Below are 27682 nucleotides of genomic sequence, written 5' to 3'. Positions count from 1 at the left end.
AATCATATGCATTTTTTTTTCTCTCTCACTGATTATGTTTACATTTGTGATCTCCATTTTTTCCCTCTCCTCATCTTCCTTTGTTTACATTCATAATGAGTGTGTACCACTGTAGATTAAGTGATTATAAACTGAACTTGCGTAAATATTAAGAGGCAGCTGTGATTATGTTTCTGGCACTGATGAAAGTTCGGCCACCCTCATTCTTCCAGACAGGTAGCCTTTCTCATTTATATCCTGTTTCTCTGTGGTCCAATGTTCTTTTGCTCTCTCAATCTCTCCCCCTTGGGGGAAAAAAACACATAACCATGGGGGACACATCCGTGGGAGTGAAATCATATCATTCACAATTCTCTGGTGAGGATCATTTGAGCTGGAATAACTGAGAGAGTTTCACTTACAGTTTGATGTCAAACCACTTTTAAATAAAGCCCATGCTGTGTCAGCTGCTGAGAATAGAATTAAAGACAACTTTCAAGTCACTTACACTGCACACACACACTTCGCACATATGGAGAACATGTTGGTATATTTTCCTTGAAGCAACGGTGCCCTCTTCAGTTTCTAAAGGTAAAACACACCCTCAAATACAAAGGATTTTTCTCAGTTGAAATAAAACCAGGACAGGATAAATGCATATGTTAAGTAAAATAAATAAATATCATCACTTAAATTAAAACTTAAACCAAAAGCTGAGAGAGAAAAACTGACAAATTCTCCCTTCCTATGAAGTAAATGTAAGACTTCAAGCCACATCTGAATGTAATGTTCACATAACATCCTGTCTATTAAGATGCCTTCATCTGGATGCTGTTTGAATGCAGAACAAAAGTATGCGGCCTGATATCCCACAGTTCTAAATGCATTCTTGGTTGAAAATAAAAATGGCATTTGTTAAAAATGGTTGAAAGTAGTAAATTAGCTATGATTCAGTTTCTATAAAAGCATAAACCAGTTGCCTCAAATTGTGTACGTTAAGTAAGCAGAACTTGTGGATTATTTTGCAATCACACATTTGAATTGCTCTGAAGCTTAAAAATACCATGTAATGTTTTTTTTTTTTTTTTTTTTTTTTTTTTTTTTTTTTTTTTTTTTGTAGCAGAAACCTCATTAGCTTTAGCTAATTCAATACATGCCACATTGCTATAATTGGTTACACAATGCGTTGGTAGCATTAGAATAACACTTGCTGAAGAGGACAGCAATATAATACATTTAACATATATGTATCTGTTCTCAAACTAAGCTCATGCTCCACTTGTCACCATGATAGGTAACACAACAACAAAAACCTAGCAGAAACTCTTCTAAACTAGCACAACAACACATTAAACACTACTAAACATCCCACTTAATGAACATTTATTGTATAATCTTCCACAAAAAATACAAAATATTAATATATAACACTTAATTTTGAGATTTTGGAAATTAGACATCCCAGCCCAATTTTGTTTAATTTTAAGTTTGTCTAAATTAAAAGAAACAATTCCATAAAACTCAAAACAACAAAACAATTCAAATTACTTTAAATTGTTTTGTGAACTCAAAAGAAAAAGAAAGTTCTAAATACTCGTAATTAGTATTTTTTTTTATTTTGAGGTTAATTTAATGGATTTGTGCATAATAGGGTTTACGGTGTAGTATTCATAAAGACATATTTTATCAGTCTCACATCTAAAGGTCACTTAATTTTTTTTCTAGACTTTCAGCGTGACATTGTGGACATACCTTGGAAGGCAGTCTCAAACCTTAAAGGGCGGTCTAATATTTTAATTCTGACTTCTTTACAATGTTAAAGAGTTGGTTGTCATACTAAACATGGACCAAAAAAAAGTTGGATGCATGATTGTGCCAAATACATTCCTTCAGGATTCGAACACGTTTCGGAAAGTTTTTTCAGAGTATGGCCCTGTATGAGTGTGTTCACACATCAACCAGTGCTAAAGCGAGAGCGCACCCATCAAGGTTTGTTTGGGTTAAGTCGGCAGCTTTCATTTTATTTTTTAGATCAAGAAATCACGAATGTCACTAAAGAAGTGTGTTTTTGGTTGTGAGTGAAAGATAACCTTTTTCAGCTTCCACAATAATCCAGCTTTAAGTAAACAGTGGATGCAGTTCTGCAAGTGTGTTTGTTTGTTCCCGATCATGCGTCTGAACCACAGGCGGTGAGTGAAACTGCATCAAATGTCTGTGTTTGTAAGTGCATAAAATGTAAAGAACACAAACGTATAGTGAATCCAAAGTTAACCAGGGATAATGCCATGATGTACTTTGTGTGTGTGAGCTCCACCTACAACCACTCCTACAAATGTTGGGGGGAAAATCAGCACAGCTGTATTTGTCTTCTATAAATCTAATAAAACTAAACACTCTTCAGAGATAAGAAAGGTGCAATACTACTCTATGGGTACTCAAGATTAACACCAGATTAGCAGAAACTGTGTGCTTTGAACCCTTTAACCAGTGCTGAGCACCGAGGCAGCAAGACAAACACTGTTTCAAACACAGCCATTGACAAACAATGGGACAATTTTCTCCAGCATGGCTGTAGCAACAAAAATCAACACAAGATGGTGGTAAAGACCTTTCTATTGTACATGACTCGCAGGCACAGTGTCTTCTCATTGGATTACCCACTGTCTCCAACTCGGCACACTCAAATGACATTAGTGTTGTGAAACAAGATAAAGCCACTAACACCCTCAGTCCTGATCCCTACACTAATGCAGGCTCACAGACATACACAAACAGAGACACTATCGCTTTCAGTCGCAAATACCCACTCTGCATGGCTTGTAATATCATCCTTATGCATAATTGCTTCTGAATACTCCAGAAGAAATTTAATTGGATGAATTTTATAAAAACTAATTAAAATGTCTACTTCACATTTCCCACACAATCTATGTAAATGTATATATGGCATAACAGAAATTAAACTTGTTTTATAACAAATAAGAATTATTGAAAATGCAGCATTTTATAATATAATAATATTTTTATAACAACAGAGGTCAAAGACCATTTTAATGATGTAGTTTGTCAAGTTAATTACATTATTTGTAGTGCCTGGCAAATATGCAACACACACACACACACACACACACACACACACACACACACACACACACACACACACACACACACACACACACACACACATTATATATATATATATATATATATATATATATATATATATATATATATATATATACTTGCAAAATATTTCTTAAATATATACAAGGAATGTGTATTTATATATACATAATAATTTTATGTGATTAATTGAATTCTTTTACATTAAAGGGTTAGTTCACCCAAAAATGAAAATGATTTCATTAATTACTCACCCTCATGTCGTTGAGCACCCATAACACCTTCGTTCATCTTCGGAACACAAATGAAGATATTTTTGTTGAAAGCTGATGGCTGAGAAAGGCTTCAGACAGGCCTCCATTGGCATTCAGTACATTCCCACTCACAAGACCCATAAAGGCACTAAACACATCGACACAAATCCATCTCACTACAGGGGCTGTGCAATAATTTTTCGAAGCGAGTTCAAGCGAAGAGAATAGTTTTCGTGCGCAAAAAAAAAAAAAATAATGACTTTATCCGCCAAGTTATTAGGCGTTTCTCAATGTCAAGGAAGGATCCTCGGAAGCCAGAATTATAAGGATGCTACGTCATCGACATCCGACGAAGGACTGTTCCAATGTCGAGGATCCTCGGAATTCAACCAAGGACTGAGTCCTTCATTCGAGAACTTCGCGTTCTCAAATCACCCACAATCCTATGCGCGCAGCTTTGCTATCAGACGTTCCCGGAGACGGACTCGGAGCGTGAACGGGGCAAATATGCTTGTATCGGGGTTTGTAGATGGGAAGGAAGGAGGCAGGAACCGGCAAACGTTCAACAACTTTATAATAGCCCCCTCACGGGCGACTGCCCGCACACACATAATAAAACATAAACAAACCAAAACATAATGTCCAGGCCTAGTCCTCTCTCGTCTTCCATGCTCCTCCAATTATACTCCCGTCACTGCCGCAAGCCGAGACCGGTGTGGCGGCGATCAGCTGCCGCTCATTATCACTCCACGGACCCTCACCTCGCTGCTTGCCACAATGCTTTTATTTACGTTACCAAACATTTGTTATAACCATAGTAAATATAAGTAAAGTTTAACGTTTAAATACCGGTACAAATTACTACTGTATTGATATTAAAAAAATAAAAATAACGTTACACATAACGTTATTGATGGCCAACGGACCTTTTCACTGACGTAATGACGTAATGACGTGTACTTGCTAGCCTGTTCCATTTACGTGTTCTCCGAATGCTAAAGAGGAGCCTCGCCTAGCCTCTGAAGGAAGTGACTTTGAAGGATCCGTCCTTCCAAGGAAGCATCCTTGACATTGAGAAACACCTATTGTCTTCCGTGTAGGTCTTTGACGTGAACTCATGTGATAGCGGCGCTCCTCCTCTTCCGGGTCATGTATTCGAACGGCAGAGCTGCGTCATATTCTCGCGCATGCGTCGAGTTCACGTCAATAACTTGGTGGATAAAGTCGTTATTTTGATTTTTGTGCGCACAATAACTATTTTTGTCGCATTGTAAAATTATTGTACAGCCCTTGTAGTGAGATGGACTTTGTGTTGATGTTTTGAGTGCCTTTATGGGTCTTGTGAGTGGGTCAGTGGAAATGTACTGAATGCCAATGGAGGCCTGTCTGAAGCCTTTCTCAGCCATCAGCTTTCAACAAAAATATTTTCATTTGTGTTCCGAAGATGAACGAAGGTCTTACGGATGTTCATTGACATGAGGGTGAGTAATTAACGAAATGATTCTAGTAACAAATAACAAGTAATATGAGGTTTGTACTAATTATCATTATTTAATTTAGTCTGGATATTATATATATATATATATATATATATATATATATATATATATATATATATATATATATATATATATATATATATATATTATAATTCAACATATTATATAATTCAACATAAAGGCAAATACAACAAATACCATGGTGTAAATAATTAGATGATTTATTCGGTTCTTTAATTTTGGGGTGAAATATAACCTGGACATGTTCTTGTCATGTTTCATGAGAGTAACCCAAAAGTATCTCACACAGTATCGCAGACACATTTTAATGGATGTGTTTTATCACTTTCTATTAAAAGTTATTTTTGTGGGGGAGAAACATCTCTTAATCAGTCTGTTGCTCTGATCCCCTTTGTTTTTTTCTTCTCCTCCGGTTCAGTGCTTTTCAATCTTTACATTTAGTGTCTGAATCTCCAGGGTTTCAATCAGAGAACTTGACCCTTTGCCCTCTCACCGTTCCATCACCAAGCCAACACAGACTTGCACTTAATCATACATGCACGCACTGCTTTAATGCCCAATATTAATATTTGACGGGATGTACAGTGACCTTAGAGGGTCAAAGGTCACTTTTCTAAATGTGTGCATAGATGAAGGGAAAATGAATGACATTTAAAAAGAGGTAAATTATCACCCCTTTTGAGTCCCAAAAAGAAATAAACAAGAAAAAAAAAGTATGGCTCATAACAGAAGTGTGTCAATCAAGTGTGTTTTCACAGATGGCTATATGGTACAGGTGATCTGATTTCATACTAGACTGGCATTGTATAAGGCAGAGGATGCCGGGTGTTTAAAATCAATAAGGCTACACATATTGCATCCCAACACACCAAGTAGGTCTCTCCCAGGGCCAATTACCAGTTAGGTGGTGAGGAGAGTACATTGGATGACTAAAAAAGGGCCAAATAACCAAAAACAGATAACAGAAACCATTAAGAATAGCCTGTACCTTGAGGCAAGGTATCGCTGGCATCAGGTTTAATAACCTGTTACGCTCCTGCCGTCATGTTCCTAGACATACATGCATATTAATCACTTATTAATAGGTTATCCAAAAACATTTTTTAATGTTTTAACAATGTACTCACCTTAAACTTGTTCCAAACCCATACTAGATTTATTTTTCTTAGGGAAACAAAAGATATTATGCTGAATGAACGCATCAGTCACCATTGACTTTCATTGTGTGGAGAAACAAATACTGAGGGTGAAATAAAGTTTGAAATGATGCGAGGATAACTAAATGGCAGTTACATTTTTACAAACTAAATTTTCCTTTTTGGGTGAGATATCTTTTTAACCCCAAATGACACAACATTGTTCCAGGAACAACAAAGAATTCATATCCAGGGATGTCTATCGATAAATATAGAATATAGATCATATAAAAGACTTGAGTTAATTAATGTGACAGGTTTAGGAAAGAGAATGTATGAAGGGAACCGACAGGTTAAAGGAAGGAAGGGAAAATAAGAGAGAGAGAGAGAGAGAGAGAGAGAGAGAGAGAGAGAGAGAGAGAGAGAGAGAGAGAGAGAGAGAGAGAGAGAGAGAGAGAGATGAAGAAAAATAGTGAAAAAGTATGATTGGGGCTCTGGCGAGGGAGAGAGAAAGAAAGAGGGGGGTTTAAAACGTCAGCGTATGTAGGAGCCCTGCTGCCAGTCTGCATGTACTGATATGCGCGACGCTCCAAGAGTTTGCGCTCCGGTCAGGCTCGCGCACTGGGAACCTAACCGTCACCAGCACATAAAAGCGCGGATAACGGAGATGATTCTCTTCACACAGCAACACGAACCGGAGCAAAGTGTACGCAGACGGCAGCGATGAAGTGTCCTGTCAGTTTCCACACACCTTTGGACGTGACGAGCTCCAAGTAGCGGGAGTTTACCGTGACAGACAGCAGGTGGGATTCCACTCAGAGAAGAGCTCGCGCTTGACTTTTTGTTGGACATGGGACCGGGTCTCGCCTGTTTTGGATACGGTACCGGGGGAACCGCGTCTTCTTGATCGAAGAGCTGTCGACAGCAGGACAACGACGAGATGCGCTCCGACCACGGTTTCATCCTGCTGCTCCTCAACGGGACAGCGTGCTTGGTAAGCGGCTATGGGGTGGCTTGAGGTCATATTAAGTTTCTGTATTGTGTTTATTGAACCGAACGAGGTCTCTGTCAGCGGTTGAGTGGTGCGCTTCACGTGGCCGTCACCTGTGCGTCAAGGGTGACCGTTATAGTCTTCCCGCCGTGCGCTCGCGCTTCACACTTAAGAGTTTAGGGCGCGAGCCCTAGGCGGACCCGCTCGAGCGCGTATCGACTCTTTCTTGAACATCACGGTTCGCTTCGCGCGCAAGGGGTCCCATGCCTATTCGGTCTATTCTGTGTGAGTGTGTGGAGGAATACAAGGGGGAAAGAAAATGAGAAAATTCAGGGACGACATTTTTCGAGGTGGCACCAGTGACATGTAGGGTACAGGCTTTTTTAGAAGACATGCCCAAATGTGTGTATATATATATATATATATATATATATATATATATATATATATATATATATATATATATATATATATATATATATATATATTAGAAAGTAAAAACAATATAAAAATGCTAAAACGTTTGTAGAAAATATTTAAGCAATATCACAAGATCAAGTGTGCTGATTCTTTTTTACACAACTGTGAGATGTGATAGTGGCCAATTTGTACAACAGTTTAACATGAAGTAACTTTAGTTTCAGACCAAAATGGCCAGTTCTTCTCTGTCAATGAAAATATTTCTCAAAGAAGTTGAAATTAAAAGTTTGAAGGTTCTTTTTTTTTTTTTTTTTTTTAGGAATATTGCTACTTTTGTATAGGTAACACATATTCACTAATAACTATGACTTTTGCCTCAATAAACCTTTAATACACTGCTTATTAATAGTTAGTAAGGTAGTTTTGTAGAGTTTAAGTTTAGTTATTTGGTAGGATTAAGAGATGTAGAATTTGGCCATGCAGAATAAGACATTAATATGTGCTTTATAAGCAGACTACCAATAAACAGCCAATATCCTAGTTTTATAAGCAGCTAGTTAATAGAGATAATTGAACCCTAAAATAAAGTGTTACCAATATTGTGGCATTTATTATAAATTATTTATCAGTGCACATCATTATTTGTTTTAAAATGGATGTGTCCTGTAGTCGTTCATCAATCTAACTTCCCCTTCCACTTGCATCTTTTCTCTGATGACGTGTTTACTGGTGCAAGGGCGGGACACCCATTCACTCACATGACACAGCAATAGCAAAAGACACTTATCAAATAACCCAAACAATAACCGATGGCCCTACAATAAGTACTTCACTCAGATATACATTGCAATGGGAAGCTTCTATCAATAATCAAAGCACAGGCCAAAAGCCGTTCAACGTTCTGAGTCTGACATACACTCTAAAAAATGCTGGGTTAAAAACAACCCAAGTTGGGTTGAAAATGCACCAACCCAACAATTGGGTTGTTTTAACCCAATGGTTGAGTTGTTTTAACCCAGTGGTTGGGTTAAATGTTGCTTAAGACAACCCAATTGCTGGGTAAGAACAACTCAACCATTGGGTTAAAACAACCCAATTGTTGGGTCGGTGCAGTTTCAACCCAACTTGGGTTGTTTTTAACCCAGCATTTTTTAGAGTGTACAAAAACTTCCCTTTGCACCACTCACATACTCTGCAATACCATGGCTTGAAGAGGACACGGTTCAAATTCCCAACCTACAATTTGAAATACATTTAAAATAGGCAAAATACAATAATAATAATAAAAAAGCTTTGCGTTAAATCAGGGTTAATAATGATTTATTGTTAGCATTTAGGTGAACTAAGGCAAACAAATTATGAAAGATGGGAATCGATTGAACTAAAATTAATTTCCGTAACAGCATATGTAGAATTTTTTTCTGACATGATTTGTGAAACTACTACTACTACTACTTAATATTACTATAATTTAGCAGCTCTCAAAACCCACTTTGTTCAGTCTGAGGGCACGTGCCTCATTTGAATAGGCATGGCACTTGTAAGAAAAAGACAGATGATACTCTAACAATCCTACAGACCAAATTACAAGATTTTCTCCACAGCTAATATTTAAAGAAAAAATTCCTGTAGGGGTGGGCATTTTTTTAAAATCAATTTCTCATCTCTGCTCTGACACTGCTCTTGGTGTACCTATGACTGATTCCAATGAGTAAAATATCCATATTTTAACTTTAGAGCAAAGGTTGTGTACGGCTGCCTGTTTTTTTATGCACCTGCTGCAAGGGTGTTGTAGCTTAACACCCGCAGTCTAAATTTAATCCCCCTCTAGCAGTCTCTGTGTTACAATTATCTGCTGTGTAGCTGGAATAATTCATGACTTCTTCTTTGACACATTTTAATCCTCTTGTATTCTGCAGGGATACAAAATGATTTCATTAAATTGGAAAAAATGGAAGCATATCAGAATTAGGGATCTAAACAACAAACAAGCATTGCTTTATTTGTAGAGTTTAATTATGCCACATACAGGGTCTTATGGCAGGATGTTGCATTAGTACAAATCCAGCTTCCTGCTGTAAAGCCCCCCATTTGGCTACTTACATTTGTCTATTCGGAAGGGGGCGGACAACTAATAACCATGACAAATCTTCCCTAGAATAATTACAAAACACCTACGTTTAATTAACTGAGCGGGGCTGCCAGTGAGAGGAAATGTAATAAGGTCACATCCCCTTAAATCTGTAACCCAACTTCGGATATGATGGGGTTCATTCCTGAGAGAAATGCACAGCATACATACCAGGGCATCAACAATGGTCTTATAGAAATCAACAATATATATATATATATATATATATATATATATATATATATATATATATATATATATATATATATATATATATATTGCCAAGAAAAGAAAGGCTTGAATAAAGCCGACTCATAAAATTACAGGTGAAGGTTATAAGGAATTTAATTAAAATACCAACACGTGGTTTCCTTTTGTGACCTGCAGAATGCAATCAGTGAATACCTTCAGATATATAACCATACTTTACGTCAGGAAGACACTAATAATGTAATCATCCAATTTAGCTTACGGTGTTAGGCCATTTATCTGCCACATTACTTATAACCTGAGGGAGAGTCAGACGCAAGAAAATGGCTATTATGTGTTCGCACACCAAAATTGGGCATCATGGGTAATTCATTTGCCGTATGACACTGATAAATTATAGAGCAATCTGTGAATTATCCCTTATTAAATACTATTATGCCATTGTTATTAATAGGCATGTAGAGCACATTAATAATCAACTTTAATTTTCAGCGGCTTATTGAAACTAAAGAGCCTGCTTTAATAAAGCCTTTAAGGGCTTGCCTAGTTAAACTCGGGAGCTTTCATTAAATGTGTGCCCTTTGTCATGAGCTGACTGAATTTAGCAACTAAGAAAATCAACTGATCAACTGATGCTTATGAGGTTAGAAACATCTAAAACCTGGCCAGCCACATATACATAGTCTGCATTGCAAGTTATGGGAGCAAATCCACTCATTTATCATTTAGTGTACTGAGTACAGTTGTTTCGGTTCTGTACTGCTTATGTACACACTATACTTAAAGTCGCCTTGAAATAGAAATTCACCCTATCTATTATTCTAAATCCATCTTATTCATATTCTTGTGAATGGTTCATCCATCTATGTAACATTTTTTTTTTTAATTAAAACTTGATTTTGTGGTAAAAGCAGAAAATCTTCTGAATGGCATTTTTTTTAGTTTTTCCACAAACGACTGAAAGTTCACATTCAGAGTTGCCTCTAATAACCCTTGGATAGAATTAAGTCTCCACCCTACATTTCTTTCTTTTACAGTAGTCCATTTTACTCTGGTGTACTTCACAATGTGAAAGGAAGATATGCTGCTGCTTTCATCACATTGTGACTTTAAATCAAATGTGCTGTCACTTTAAACTCAGTTGTAGAATGAGTTTGTCATTACCATATATCACAGAAACCGAATCAAGCACTCAAATCGGAAACGACAGAAATATTTTGCTGCAGTGTGAACGTACACTAATGCACACATCTCACTTAACTTAAATTAATATATAATAATTTAAAACAAAAAGGCAACAAACTCCTTTCTGTTTTTAAATATTCACAGAATCAAGAGTTATCCTTTCCACCCTCTTTCACTCCTGATTGTGATGATTCAGGTGATTCCTCCACAGCACAATGTCATGCAGTCGAGAGCTTATTGCGGGCAATTACAGCGTTAAACGTGTTTATGTTGATGATATTGGCCTAGCATCATTCTTATTATGAGCTCATTAAATTAATACAGTTACAAGATGTAATTTTTCAGAGCCGGCAGTCCACTTTCTGCACAGAGGGAAAATAAACTAAACACTGACATTAAAATCTGACAACTCCAGTCCATCTGTCTGGGTGTGCGCGGTAAGCTTTGGTTTTTGGCATACTCAGAAAAGATTAAAAAGACTGTTTGTCAAAGTGTATACATGTGTGTGTGTACGTGTGTGTGCACAAAACATCAATTCACTCACTTGTGATCAGTATGAGTGAAAGCTTTTCGTTAAGTTTAGAGGGACGTTTCATCTTGGACGGACATTTTCTAAAAGTAAATCACAGAAGAAGATGAAAAAAAAGAAGAAACAAAAACAGGACACAATAGCCCCAAAGCCATTCAGGAGAGAGTTTCAACTCCAGCTGTGTCCAAATCTGATGTCGCTTAAACAGCGTTGCTTGATTTTAAGCGCTTAAAAATTAGTTTGCACACCATAAACTGTCCGATATTCAGTGATTCACCCGTTCAACAAAGCCCCTCTTATCTCTTACGGTCTGCTGCCTTGTCTGGCCAGATTCACTGTACAAGAAAACTGTCCCCTACATTGACCCACAGTTCATCTTCAAACAGTAAGAGAGCAAGTTAGTCACTCGTAGACAAACAGGACACTGAACCAAAGGTACTGTGAAAGACACATTGTTTCATAAACACTGCTGTCTACCATTGTGATGTGTGATAAAAGATGTTTAATTTCTAATCATTTGTATGCATTAGCACAGACTGGCTGACCACTGGTGAAGCGCAAGTAGGTCTCCCATCCACCTCCTTCCCAGAGATTGGCATCATTGGCATGAAGATAAAGCTAGAGAAATGCAGCTAAACTGGCACAGCTTCTGATTATACAGCTAGATTATTAAGCCCTACTGTCAACATCCAATTATATCTCAGTTAAATGCCACGGCATAAATATTGAAGCACTGCTTAATTGAAACTAATACAATGGTAGTTACCATGCTTACATTATACTAAGCATGTGGACTTTGTAGTGGTCTCTTGTCATTGTGACTAGGGCCATTTTCTTAAGACCAGAAACACTCTAAGCAAACACAGACAAGGAAAGTGCATGTGCTCTACTGTAATGGAAAAAAAAACAAAAAAAAAACTAAGTACTCAAGGGGGCGACAGAGTTACCTTTGTCATGTCGTGTCTGTGACATTAAACCAGATGAGCAAACAGCTATATCATGCCAGTACCAAACTGACTGCAGTGTTGAAAGAATAGAGATTCATTCAGCGAGAGAGTGCCTTGATGATTTGTCTTGTGTTTGTCACACATCTTCACATTATACAGATCACAGGTCAGAGTTCACCACATTTGAACTTTGGAATGAAGCGATACACCAAATTTCTTCACATAATCTTCCAGTTCCTTGGGGAAACGAACAATCAACAACTTCTATATCATTTATACATTTTTGTTAATGCTAAATTATGTATTAAATACATTTATTCTAAATGTTAATTTATTCATTTTTGTTAAATGTTAATGGTAGTTCAAAATGTGTAAACTCTTTAATGCTAACATGTTTTAATGTTAAAAATCTATTTGGATATGTACTGTTGACCCCTAACAGTTTACAGTACATACATTCACTAAGATTATTAAATGATGTAAAAGCATTGTTCATTTTTGTGAACTTAACACAGTTTATAATTACATCTTTTATTGCATTTATATAAATGTACAAACACACACAGTTTCTGCCAGTCTCATCTTAATCTTGAGTACCTATAGAGTAGTATTGCATCCTTCATATCTCTTTCATATCTTAGAGTCTTTAGTTTGATCATATTTATAAAAGACAGATACGCTGTAGCGATTCTTTCCGAGAACAGCCGAGCTTGTGTAGGCATGCAGTGGGCAGAGCTAAAGAGTAACATGTGCGCACGCACGCGCGCGCGCACACACACACACACACACACACACACACACACACACGCACACGCACACACACACACAACTTTGGATTCACTATACGTTTGTGTTGTTTACATTTTATGCACTTACAAACACAGACATTTGATGCAGTTTCACTCACCGCCTGTGGTTCAGACACATGACCGGGAACAAACAAACACACTTGCAGAACTCTGCAGAACTTGCTGGAAAAAAAAAACTGCATCTACTGTTTACTTAAAGCTGGGTTATTTGGGGAGCTGAACAATGTTATATTTCCCTCAAAACCAAAAACACACTTCTTAAGTGGCATTGTTGATTTCCTGGTCTAACAACAAAATGAAATCTGCCGACGGCTCCCATAACCCGAACAAAGCTTGCTCTAGCTCTGGTTGATGAGTGCACACACTCACTCATACAGGGCCATATTCTGATTATTATTATAATTTTTTTTTTTTTTTAACTTGTTTGAATCCTATGTATTTGACACAGAAATACTCTATTATATGTCCAACTAATTTTTTGGAAATGTTGACCATGTTACCATGCAAATCCAACCATGCAAATCCAACTCTTTAACAGTGTAAATCAGTCAGAATGCATGAAACAGTATTAGTACTTTTGAGTCTTATAACAATACTGCTATTCAAACATGTTCAAATTATACTTCAAGGTTTACTTCCAGTGTGGATTTCAATCAATACATAGAACAAACCATTTTCAACGAAAGCAAATTAACTGCTGGACCAATTATTGACTTGGAGAGGAGGACATATTTGTTTATGTCTGACGAGGTTTTGGACTTCAAATAGACTAGAGAGACTAGAGAGGGGCAAAGATGAGTTTCATGGACACAGTGCTGCATCCAGTTTATTTGAAGCATGGACATCTGTCACCATCTGTGACTGTAGACAGATGGTTATTGTACTACCAGAGCATTGCAGTGACCTCATCAGGGTGTGACAAAGGCATCTGCTGACATCATTAGGGTGTGACAAAGGCATCTGTTGGCCAAACTTTCAAGGCTGGATGAGTTATATTGCTTTTCTTATTCCTCCCAGATAGTGTCCGCATCATTTTGAATTTGTGACATTTTAAAGCTTATGCGGGTTGACAGTTCAAGGATTACCTCTGAGCCTGGCAACAAATACAATTTGAAAACATTAAGATTAGCATGTCTATTTTAATGGCTGATGTCTAAAGAGCAGTATACTAATGGATGAAATAATTCCAATATGTAAAACACAAATAATTAATATTAAAATATATGCACAATTGCTCAATTTAAACAATAAATTGAAAAAAGAAATTGCTTACATCCATTGTCAAAGTTGTCAGTAGGACTTTGAACTGACATATTGTATTGGGTGAATAAAGAGTTTAAATTCAGCCTTGATTTTTGCTATCAGATGTGGAGAACATCCCATTCAAGCCTAGAATAGAGTGGGTACTGATCTTCAGACTTTCCCGAACGACGTAAAACATTGTAGTAACAGCACTAAAAGAATCATGTTCATGATACTTTTTCTTTGAAATGTGATCACACCAAGAGTCATCCCTTAATACCAGACATGACTTTTCTTACTAGAGAATTTATCAAAGGAGTCCACAATTTCATTCCCCACCCGTCTTTTTCTCCAGCTCTCTGCATCTCTCTCTCCCTCTCTGATTCTCAGTGCGTTCCATGAATGGTCCTAACAAGTGCAAATGGGGTCAAATAGATGAGATCTAAACTGCCTGTTAGAGCCTGTCCTACAGTGCTATGGAGAATCCCATTACCCTGTGCATCAGCTGTGCTCTCAGCCGTGGAGGAAGGAAGAGAGAACAGATGTAGTTTAGGATGGTGTTTATGTCGATGACAGAATCAAACTTCTTCCATTAGAGTACTGTCTTACATACTGCCACATATAGCCTTGTTGGATCTTACTGTGCATGTCACCCTTTATCACCCAGCCTCACCCTATGACTCCCAGATCCAGCACTAAAATTCACAGGGAGGGCCCAGGACAACATGTTTATGGGGACAACAAACATTGGTTCTCAACTGCACTCTAAAAAATGCTGGTTAAAAATAGACAAACCCAGAAATTGGGCTGTTTGAATGGATCCATTCACTGGGTTCAAACAAACCAGTTTCTGGGTTTTCCATTTTCAACCCAACTTGGGTTGTTTTTAATCCAGCATTTTTTAGAGTGTGGCTTTGTTTCAGAAATCAGACTAAATAGGCCCAACAATGTGTAAAGTTAACACGACATAGACTGACAATGTACTTTTTGAGAATGCTTTCCATATCTTTTGATCTTAATGCCAAAGGCTATGCATCCAATTAAACTCAAACATGTTGCGTGATGTCTTTAGAAAAGCATGAATAAAACTAAACAAGAATAGAACATATAGTGCACATTAAATATGCTCAAAAACAGACCCTCATTCACTCTAAAAAATGCTGGGTTATAAACAACTTAAGTTGGGTTGAAAATGGACAAACCCAGATATTGGGTTGCTTGAACCCAGGATTGATAGAATGGACCCATTCAAACCTTGTCCATTTTTAACCCGACTTGGTTTTAAACCCAGCAATTTTTAGAGTGAATGAGGTCTGTTTTTCAGCATATTTAATTTGCGCTATATTTTCCATTTTTGTTTAGTTTTATTCATGCTTTTCTAAAGACGTCACACAACATGTTTAAGTTTAATTGGATGCATAGCCTTTGGCATTAAGAACAAAAGATATGGAAAGCATTTTCTCCTCCCAGCATTTATATAAAATAGTTTCAAAATCATGGCAGCCCATCAGACACACACACACACACACACACACACACACACACACACACACACACACACACACACACACACACACACACACACACACACACACACACACACACACACACACACACACACACACACACACACACACACACACACTTTCTCTCTCTCTCTCTCTCTCTCTCTCTCTCTCTCTCTCTCTCTCCATTCACAGCCTACCTCACTCTTCCCAGCCTGTCTATACCTGCCTCAAATCTCACAGACCAGATTGTGCTGATTTGCACCCAAATGCACGTTCTCTCTGTCAATATGGCAAAATGCAAAAATTTGACAGCCATCTCAGGCGCCGCCATCTCGCCGTGAATACTGAATTATCCCTGGGTTCAGCGAGCATCACTGAATTCGATGGGTTCAGCGAGTATCACTGAACCCATTCAAATAATTTCAGATGGTCAGTTCAAGTGAGACGGGCCATGTAAAAAGGGGCACAGAGACAGAGGTGAGGAGGAGGTAGAGAAGAAAGAGACTGATGTTTGTCGAGAAGCCGGGTCTGAGGTCGTAGGTGGGTGTAAGGGTCTGCTTATTGGCTTTTGTGACCCCCTTGAAGCCAGAATAAATTATTCATTAAAAGTCAAACGGCTTGTTTCTTGTGAAATTACCTTTCTCTCCCCTTTGTGTTCTTTTTCTCCCTTGTGCCTCTTGTCTTGGTGTGGAATAATTAGTTCTAAGGGCAGAGCCGTTTGCAGATTTTAATCATGTAACAGAAGGAGAAATCTCCCAGCGTGAGAGGATGAGGTCTGTTGCAAAGAGTGAGAGAAATAAATGTGTCGGCGAACACTCAGGAATCTGAGTGGGATCTGGGGCCTTTAATTAAAAATTGATGTCATATTAGAGATGGAGATTTCAATCCAACAGCCTGAGGAAACACAGGAGCACTCGGCTCTTATTGAGAGACGGAGAGTCAGAGCAAGAGAGAGAGGGGTAGTTTTCATTGCACCCTGTCTGCTTCCCATCCTCTCCCTCAATTATGTGGAGTGATTTAGAAAATGAAAATCTCATCTCATACATATTGTTTTCTGCATAATATTCAAACTTAATTTGACACTCAGGTTAACAGCACAGTGTCTTGAATACAGTGCATGTTTGTCAGTGTGCAGTACCTTGAGTACTCATAGGCTCAGAGGTTATCATCTGAATCATACCACCAAATTAAAGACATATTTTCAGGCTTATTGACATACACTTTACCTTTGAAAATTAATCAGTTTACCTTGATTCATTTTCTAGATTCATTTTCTACATTCGTCTTTGGAGATTTGTAAAGATATTGAGTCTGGATTGCCAGTATATTTATTTTGTGGAAACATCCAGTGGCTGGTGTTACTACCCTTTCTGGCTGACAGCTGTCCTAAACTCTTGCCACATCATTGATAGGAACACCTTGCCACATCATTAATGAGACAATGCTTCCCTGCCATTGATGGAAATTTCCGGCTTTCCATGTTTTTACTGCTGGCACTTTGACACATCTTCTGAAAGAGTACAGGATTGCCGGATCAAAAGATATGTGAAGAAGCAGAAATGTTAGATTTTTGGAAAATTGTGAAAATGATTTAAAAATAATAATTGGTTTACTCACCCTCAAGTCATCCTAGGTGTATATAGCATTCTTCTTTCAGACGAATAAAAGTTAAGTCATATTAAAAAAAAATCCAGGCTAATCCAAGCTTTATAATTTTGTATAATTTTGTTTTTGCAGTCCAAAAATGCATCTGTCTGTCAAATAATGTGCTCCACATGGCTCCGGGAGGTTAATACATGCCTTTAGAAGTGAATTGATGTGTTTGTGTAAGAAAAATATCCATATTTAAGAATTAATAAAGTTTTGGGACTAGAGAACGAATGTTTGTGTAACATTACCAGAAATTGCGCATTTTCACAGAATGCTCTTGTAAGAGATTTTAATCTCAATGAGATTTTTCCTGGTTAAATAAAATTCAAATAAAATAAGTAAAACATAAAAACCACATCATCACAATCTGACAGCAGTGGTTATATATAAACATATTTTAATTTTGTATTACAATTACTGCTAGGGACAAATCACGGTTAATCGGGACAACCACTAGGGGTTGGGCTTAGATCCGAGACAATATAAAATGACAATCACAACAAAGTTAACTTCTACAATGTGATGCATTGATTTTTATTAAACAGACAAACTGGGAAAAAAAGTGTAGTGTTGAGTGTAGAGTGTAGAGAAAGTTTTTACATTTTGATTAAAAGATTGTAATTTTTTTTTTCTTTAGAATGCCATGCTCTGATATACTTTGGACTGTAAGATTTCTGCAGTAAATTTCGCAACTACATTTTGGAGGAGCTTTGTCGCATTGTACAACCAAATGTAGCTATGGCCTCTCACAAATTAGAAAAACAAAAGCCAATCGGATTAGCGATGTGGGTTCAGGAGGCAGGACTATAAAACAAGATCTGTTGCTGTTCAAGTCTGAAAAAGGTATATAACAAAATTGCAAAGCTACTGTTTTATTGGACATCAGAAAAAAACTGTCATATTCTTTGTTTCAGAAAGAAATTTGAGTTTTGTGGACAGTGGTTATCCCATTCAAGAAAGTTTACATTAATTGCAGTGCCTGTTTCTTTAAACGACTAGGCAAAAACATGTACCTCTTTCTCCAGTGCCATCAGTCTGAAACTGTAATAGTGTATCTGTCTGTTCTACTATTGCCAGGGGAGATGTGATTCAAAGTGCCAGAGCAGGCTACACACTCTCACACACTCGTTATGGAATATTTCAGCCTTCTGAGGCCATGAGGTTGCTGTTTTAAAAGGTTATCCACAGCAGCCTGCAATCCTACCTCTGATATGAGATTAATTTAAATCCATATTGAAAAATGCACTTCAAAGACAAGTTATTATATGCAAGGTATTTTTTTTTTCCTGAGCAAAGATTTTTCATAACAATATTAAAATAAGCACACATATTGTTCAGTATTTCAGAATAAATATTAAAAATGCAAGCAGTATAGATAAAATTGGACCCTGAAGCTTTATTATTATTATTATTATTAATATTAATATCTGCGAAAATAAAAAGAGCTTGCATATATTTTCCCCAGAATCCAATCCTGCTATGTGTACGGTGTTAACCAGATTCACAATATTTGGAATGATATTTTTCTTTGTGTTATACGTGATTTATTATTATAGAATTTTTTTTAATTTATTACACCTTAGCAACCAGTGTTGGATAAACTACTCTGAAACTGTAGCTTTACAAGCTACAAGATACTTGTAAGTTAAAGCAGTTAAGTTACATTGAAGCTATACCCTTTAGCTACCCTACAAGTTACTAACAAAATGAAGCTAGCTACATTGAAACTATTATATACAGCTATTATACTATATATAAAATACAACCATTATATATATATATATATATATATATATATACCTCAAGGATTATTAGGAACACCTGTTAAATTTCTCATTAATGCAATTATCTAAACCAATCACATGGCAGTTGCTTCAATGCATTTAGGGGTGCGGTCCTGGTCAACACAATCTCCTGAACTCCAAACTAAATGTGAGAATGGGAAAGAAAGGTGATTTAAGCAATTTTGAGCGTGGCATGGTTGTTGGTGCCAGACGGGCCGGTCTGAGTATTTCACAATCAGGGCCAGGTTTCCCAATAACAATGAGTCTTAGCTATGAAGAGTGCATTCTACGAGCGAAGTTTCACGTACGTTTCCCAAAAATGTACTTAACATGAACGCGCAAGAACGCGTCCAGTCGCTGTCCATTTGCGAAGTGCTGAAACATAACCTTAAATGGAATCGTTTCCTCTGAACGGTTCACCTAATAATTGTCATCTGATATGGATTAGCAATCAAAACACGTCTATATAAAGTAACTACCTACAGGCTGAGGCACTGACAAAATGGCTGAAAAAAAAGATACCTTTCAAAAAGATGAAATCAATATCCTTTTAGAGGAGGTGGAGCGGGAAAATATATTATTTTCAACAGATTTAAAGGGCATCGTACAAAGAAAGAGAAACAAAACATCTGGGAGGACATTGCTACCAAATTAAAAGTTAAAAGTTAAATTATTAGTTAAAAGATCGGGTAAAGAGGTCTGCAAGAAATGGCAGGATTTTGCAAGCCTGTCAAAAAGGAAGAGGGTACTGCAGAGGAGTGTCCAATACATGGCTGGGTTTCGTGCACGTCAGCAAGTCATTGACATATTTTTTTGACTTTATCTCTATTTTTCCCAGTCTTTGAAGTATATTTTATACATTGCTTATTTTTATTTTTTATTTTTGTTGCTGTCATTTAATTCAGATGTTTATTTGTATTTATTTTTGTTTGTTACCTGCCCTAAGCACTCGTACTCCAGAGCACTCGTAGATCTAAGATCATTTTCAAGTGTTACTTATGTTACAATGCTTTTGGGAAACGCAGCCCTGCTCAGTCACTGAGATTTTCAAACACAACAATTTAGGGTTTACAAAGAATGGTGTGAAAAGGGAAAAGCATCCAGTATGTAGCAGTATTGTGGGCTAAAATGCCTTGTTGATGCTAGAGGTCAGAGGAGAATGTGCCGACTGATTCAAGCTGATAGAAGAGCAACTTTGACTGAAATAACCACTTGTTACAACTGAGGTATGCAGCAAAGCATTTGTGAAGCCACAGCACACACAACCTTGAGGCGGATGGGCTAAAACAGCAGAAGACCCCACCGGGTACCACTCATCTCCACTGCAAATAGGAAAAAGAGGCTACAATGTTCACAAGCTCACAAAAACTGGACAACCTTTTAAGACTGAAAAAATGTTGCCTGGTCTGATGAGTCTCAATTTCTGTTGAGACATTAAAGGGGGGGTGAAACACTCAGTTTCAGTCAGTGTCATGTCAATCTTGAGTACCTATAGAGTAGCATTGCATCCTGCATATCTCCGAAAAGTCTTTATTTTTTTAATAATTATATAAGAAAGATGCGCTGTTCCGAGTCTTTCCGAAAAAAGCCGAGCGGGTGGGGGCGTGTCGTGTGAGCGGAGCTAAATAATGACGTGTGCAGCAGCGCGCTGTGTGTTGAGTCGAGTCCGTCATCCCTAACAGCGGGAAAAAAACTTTATTCAAAATAAAAATATGGCTTTTAATCAGATACAGCCATACATCTATGATCCGGAATCAGACCCAGAGGCTGCAGTTGAACAGGAGCAGCAGCAAAAACGACTAGAGCAGGACGTCTGTATGTGGTAAGTTACAAGTTATACACTAATAATATGCTTAGCGGCTTGTGTTATTTACATATTTATACTTGAATTATATCGTCGTATTTTTGTCTTTGAAGGTGTACATGTGGGAAGTGCAGTTGTGCACGTGTGTTTGTGTGTTTACGCGTGGTTTGTGTAGACAGTAAGCGGACTAAAAGCAGTAGTAGCACTCACCCTTCTAACGTTGGGACTGCTCCATCCTTCAGCATTAGGCGATTGGGAAAATTCGGCGTCGAGCTGGGCCTTGTGAAACAGTCGGCACCGAAATGCAGCGAACAGATATAAACATTCGCGCAACTCAGTTGCTGATCCGGAAAAGCAAATTACATCCACTGTTGCCTTAACGCGGGGTTTTTGGCGAATCTGTGCAGGACTGTCTTGGTCTGGCAACCAAAAACCCACTTTTTTGGTGACATTGTTATGTGCTATGTGTAATTGTCACCTGTCCAGCGTCCTACAAGCCCCGCTTTGATGGGCGTAGGCTGTTGCTTTCGCTCTCTCCCTCGCTCTCTCTCACGCGCTTCCGGTAGAATTGTCCGTAAGGCCCATACAAGGAAATTCCGCCCCCACTAACGTCAATGGGGACGCATGATCTCAAAAAACTTGCCGAAACTTATGACTAACCGGAAGTAGTATTTTTGACAAAGAAATACTCCCATCAAACGTCCACCTTAACTTTTGAAACTTTGTCTATGTTTAGTATGGGATTCCAAGTCTTTAACAGTGTAAAAAGATCAGTATGCATGAAACAGCATTTCACCCCCCCTTTAAGATGGTAAGGTCAGAATTTGGCGTAAACAGAATGAGAACATGGATCCATCATGCCTTGTTACCACTGTGCAGGCTGGTGGTGGTGGTGTAATGGTGTGGGGGATGTTTTCTTGTCACACTTTAGGCCCTTTAGTGCCAATTGGGCATTGTTTAAATACCACGGCCTACCTGAGCATTGTTTCTGACCATGTCCATCCCTTTATGACCACCATGTACCCATCCTCTAATGGCTACTTCCAGCAGGATAATGCACCATGTCACAAAGCTTGAATAATTTCAAATTGGTTTCTTAAACATGACAATGAGTTCACTGTACTTGTAGTGTTTTAAATCAGATACACACTGAGTATGGAACAATAAAGATTACTTTATTCTTCTCCCAGTTCACAGGTCACTTTTATGTATTTCAGGAAAAAGTGATGAATTAGCGTGATGTAAATCCGACAGATTCTCTGAATTGTGGTACAAACTAATCACGCATTAGGCTATATAAACTAACATGATCATTATATAATAATTTTAAACAACAAAACACAATCACTTCCACAAGTTTGAAAATCTGATTATATCATAAAATTCATGATATAGGTAACAAAGTTTGTAAATATTATACAGTTGCCTCAAAAAACTCATGCTGTCGAGACTAGAATATATAATATAGCCCCTAATATATAGATAGTAACCCTAGCCTACACACAACCAAATTAGGGACTAATGATTCAATATTTCTCTCAAGAATAAAGTTACATTTTTCAATAGCAGTTTTGCAAACATAGAAGAACGCACTACAGACTTCCTAAATTAGGTCTTTCTACACATCTGTGACCAACAATCATCTCTAAAAATGTTTAGCCTATTCTGATTTGTAAGGACTGCAAATGTAGTTAAGCTATTGGCTTTGCTACCTGTAGCTATCTACTGCCCATTAGGGATGGCTCGATACCACAATTTTGGCTTCGGTACGGTACCACAATCTAATACCGAAGTACCGATATTAAATCGATACCACAAGGTCTGATATTAGCGCGGGTATATTGCGCGCGAATGAGAACAATTATGCAAGTTTTGAGTTTATAAAGTGGGAAATTACCACAAATGTTTATTAGTAAATTAATCAGCAAAGCTTATCACATCAAATCAGTCATTTGAAAACTTTCTTGTGAGAAATAATTTCAGCAAAAATCTCTCAAAATTAGCAAATTGCTTCTGGTTTCAAAAGACATCGCACTACACTAAAGCAATCTGCATAATCCTATTCAACATTTCACGCTCGTCTCGGGATGGAGAACGGAAATCATTTCTCACACGCAAGAGATTTTATAGCATTTCGTAATAACAGTTACAGGAGATATGAGAATACGACACACACACACACACACACACACACACACACACACACACCTGTCACTTAGTCACGCTCATACATTACACATTAAGTTTCCTTAAACAGTCAAATACACAGAATTATGTACAAATGTCCGTCTTTAGTGACTATTCACATAAACACAGTTGGTTGTGTCTAACGCGAATATAAATAGTGCAATAGTACGCGTGCAAATATAATGAGATCTAAATGTCATTGGTTGAAACGAACGCTGGAGATTGTGATATTCGATCTTATGTTAGGCTATGTATGTGCGTTGATCAGTGTTAAAAGAAAATAAATGTCTAAATGAGATGGTTTGAACGATTCACTGACCTGTCGATCTCTTCAGAAGTCTTAAAGTCAGGATAGTGACAGATGCTTCTTGGCTAGGTTTGATGGTTCTTCATCAGTTTTATAAGCAAAGTCATTACAAATGTCACTTCTACTCCTCTCTTTATTAATTCGTTTTGGGCATCTTGAGTGAGATTCAACTGCTTTATCCATTTTGTCCGTCTATGTTGTTCATTTGCGGGTTGTTTCGGCTCAGTTTGGGTAGAGCGCTGCCATCTAGTGGTGAACTTCTGAACAGCAGCATATACCGAAATGTGCCAAATCATGATATCGTACCGTTTTAAATAAAATATATACCGGTATTTTTCCAGTACCGGTATATCGCGCATCCCTACTGCCCATCACTGATGATATAGTGCTGGTCAAATAACTAGAATATCATCAAAAAGTTTTTTCACAAATTCCACAAATTTCACAAATTCCCTTCAAAAAGAGAAACGTGTATATTTAATTTATCCATTACACACAGACTAATACATTTCAAATGTTTATTCCTTTAATTTGATGACTATAACTGACAACTAAGGAAAATCCCAAATTCAGTTTCTCAGAAAAATTGAATATTGTGAAAAGGTTCAATATTGAAGACACCTAGTGACACACTCTAATAATTTGTTACATTTATATTGCACTTTTCTAGGCGCTCAAAGCGCTTTACATAGAAGTGTGAATCTCCTCAACCACCACCAATGTGCAGCACCCACCTGGATGATGCGACGGCAGCCATATTGCGCCAGAACGCTCACCACACGCCAGCTGATTGGTGGAGAGGAGACAGAGGGATTAAGACAATCATTATATAGGGATTAATAGGAGGCCATGATGGATAGGGGCCAATGGGCAAATTTGGCCAGGATTTCCGGGGTTACACCCCTAATATTTATCGAAGGACATCCTGGGATTTTTAATGACTACACAGAGTCGGTGCTCATTGACAGTACAGTGTCCCCATCACTTTACTGGGGTGTTAGGACCCACACAGACCACAGGGTGAGCGCCCCCTGCTGGCCTCACTAACACCTCTACCAGCAGCTACTTGGGTTTCCCTGTTGGTCTCCCATCCAGGTACTGGGCAGGCTCAGCCCTGCTTAGCTTCAGCGGGAAACCAGTCTTGGGCTACAGGGTGATATGTCAGCTGGTTTAATCCTAATCAGCTAATTAACTCAAAACACCTGCAAAGGCCTTAAAATGGTCTCTCAGTCTAGTTCTGTTGGCTACACAATCATGGGGAAGATTGCTGACTTGACAGTTGTCCAAAAGATGACCATTGACATCTTGCACAAGGAGAGCAAGACACAAAAGGTCATTGCAAAAGAGGCCGGCTGTTCACAGAGCTCTGTGTCCAAGCACATTAAAAGAGAGGTGAAGGGAAGGAAAAGATGTGGTAGAAAAAATTGTACAAGCAATAGGGGTAACCGCACCCTAGAGAGGATTGTGAAACAAAACCCATTCAAAAATGTGGGGGAGATTCACAAAGACTGGACTGCAGCTGGAGTCAGTGCTTCAAAAACCACTACACACAGATGTATGCAAGACATGGGTTTCAGCTGTCACATTTCTTGTGTAAAGCCACTCTTGAACAACAGACAGCGTCAAAATGGTCTTGCCTGGGCCAAAGACCAAAAGGACTGTACTGTTGCTAAGTGGTCCAAAGTAATGTTCTCTGATGAAAGTAAATTTTACATTTCCTTTGGAAATCAGGGTCCCAGAGTCTGGAAGAAGAGAGGAGAGGCACACAGTCCACGTTGCTTGAGGTCCACCACAGTCAGTGATGGTTTGGGGTGCCATGTCATTTGCTGGTGTTGGTCCACTGTGTTTTCTGAGGTCCAAGGTCAAAGCAGTCGGAAGCATAACAGAAAGTTTTAGAACACTTCATGCTTCCTGCTGCTGACCAACTTTATGGAGATGCAGATTTCATTTTCTAAGGACTTGGCACCTGCACACAGTGTCAAAGCAACCATTACCTGGCTTAAGGGCCATGATATCCCTGTTCTCAATTGGCCAGCAAACTCGCCTGACCTTAACCCCATAGAAAATCTATGGGATATTGTGAAGAGGAAGGTGCGATATGCCAGACCCAACAATGCAGAAGAGCTGAAGGCCACTATCAGAGCAACCTGTGCTCTCACAACACCTGAGCAGTGCCACAGACTGATCGACTCCATGCCATACCACATTACTGCAGCAATTCAGGAAAAATGAGCCTCAACTCAAAACTCAAAAGTACAAAATACAAAAGTATTGGGTGCTGTACATGCTCATACTTTTCATGGTCATACTTTTCATTTGACCAAGATTTCTAAAAAATTGTTTTTTTTGTATTGGTCTTAAGTAATATTTAAATTTTCTGAGATACTGAATTTGGGATTTTCCTTAATTGTCAGTTATATTCATCAAAATGAAAATAAATAAACATTTGAAATATATCAGTCTGTGTGTAATGAATGAATGTAATATTCAAGTTTCACTTTTTGAATGGAATTGGTGAAATAAATCAACTTTTTGATGATCAATTTGAAAGCTACAATAAACCCCATCTCTCAATATTTAAAACAAGTATGAAAGCTGTTATTCAACAATTTCAGACAAGAGCCTGTGGAATAGATCGTTGTGGCACTGAGAACAGTCACATAGTCAGTGATATTCCCAGATGCAGTTGCTTGAGCTTTGCTGAGTAAAATGGTGCTGTCGTCGCTTTAATTGGCCTCGGTAGAGCACTGTAGCTGTGCCTTTAAGAGACTCAGGTAGAATGTTGTGCCAGTCTGTTTTTAATTGGCTGGGGTGAAACTGTGTACCTGTCTCTTTAAATGCCTGTTTATTGCCTCTGGAGCTGACAGGCCCACTCCGGTCATCTCCCTATACTCTTCTCTAAACTGCCTGCATTGTTCTCTTTCTCCCAGCTCCCACTCTCTCTTCTACATTTGTCTGTCTCATTCTGGCTTTGAATGTCATCTGCCTGCTCTCCAGATGCCTTTTGCATTATTGGAGATGCTGTTCCTCCAGCTTATCTCACCTTCTCTGCACTTTTTCCCTCCTTCTGGCTATGTTTAAAAAAATAAAAATAAACTAAACTGTTTTCCAGTATGCGTATACAAATTTTCTGATGTGCAGTGCAGTACAAAACTAGTAAACTATTTGCAATACTTTTTTCCTGACTATATTATTTTCTGGTAATCTTTATGCCAATTTTGCATTTACTGTACAATTATTCATTTAAGAGACAACAGAGATTCATCCAGTTTTAATCCGAGGACACTGTGGGAATGAAGGGTAGATGAGTGTATAAGGGTAGATAAACTGATCAATACTGACAGTAAAGACTTTAACATTCTCTTTCAATAAAGCATCATGGTTTCTACAAACCATTAAAGGTCCCATTCTTTGCGATTCCATCTTTCAAACTTTAGTTAGTGTGTAATGTTGCTGTTAGAGCATAAATAATATCTGTAAAATTATAAAACTCAAAGTTCAATGCCAAGCGAGATATTTTATTTAACAGAAGTTCCCTTTCAAAGCCTACAGCAAACGGCCGGTTTGGACTACAGCCCTGCACTTCCTGCTTTAATGACGCAACTAAAACCGTTTGTTGACGAACCCTCCGCCCACAAGAACACGCAAATTCGGGGGCGTTGTCCTTTTGCTCTCGCAGGTCAAGAATAGGAAGCGTTGTTTTTGTAGAGTGTGTTTGTCGTCATGCCATTGAAACGCTGTTTTTTTTCATCCCGGAGTCAAATCACCTTTGTTTGGCCTTCCCACGGATGCTGTACGTAAAGATAAATGGCTACAGTTTATGTTTAACTCGGTTCCGGAAAATTATAATCACAATTTAAAACTATGTGCAGCACATTTTGCTGAGGACTGCTTCCTTAATCTCAATCAGTTTAATGCCGGATTCGCAGAAAGATTATTCTTAAAAGATGACGCAGTTCCCTCTTT

General features: G+C 38.1%; 1 protein-coding gene across 1 annotated transcript in view; it reads left to right on the top strand.

The window, feature by feature from the left end:
* The first annotated feature begins 6508 nt into the window (after window positions 1–6508).
* The window catches only part of LOC137038390 (neurexophilin-1), a 40127-nt gene continuing 18953 nt past the window's right edge, over window positions 6509–27682 (top strand). The window contains exon 1 of the mRNA XM_067412910.1: window positions 6509–7006. Coding sequence (XP_067269011.1) covers window positions 6953–7006 — 54 coding nt within the window. The 5' untranslated portion in view covers window positions 6509–6952. The remainder of the gene's footprint in view (window positions 7007–27682) is intronic.

Source organism: Pseudorasbora parva, chromosome 2, assembly GCF_024679245.1.
Source record: "Pseudorasbora parva isolate DD20220531a chromosome 2, ASM2467924v1, whole genome shotgun sequence".
In the NCBI taxonomy this organism is placed as follows: domain Eukaryota; kingdom Metazoa; phylum Chordata; class Actinopteri; order Cypriniformes; family Gobionidae; genus Pseudorasbora; species Pseudorasbora parva.
The sequence above is the reverse complement of the archived record's forward strand: the minus strand, read 5'-3'. Positions and strand labels throughout refer to the sequence as shown.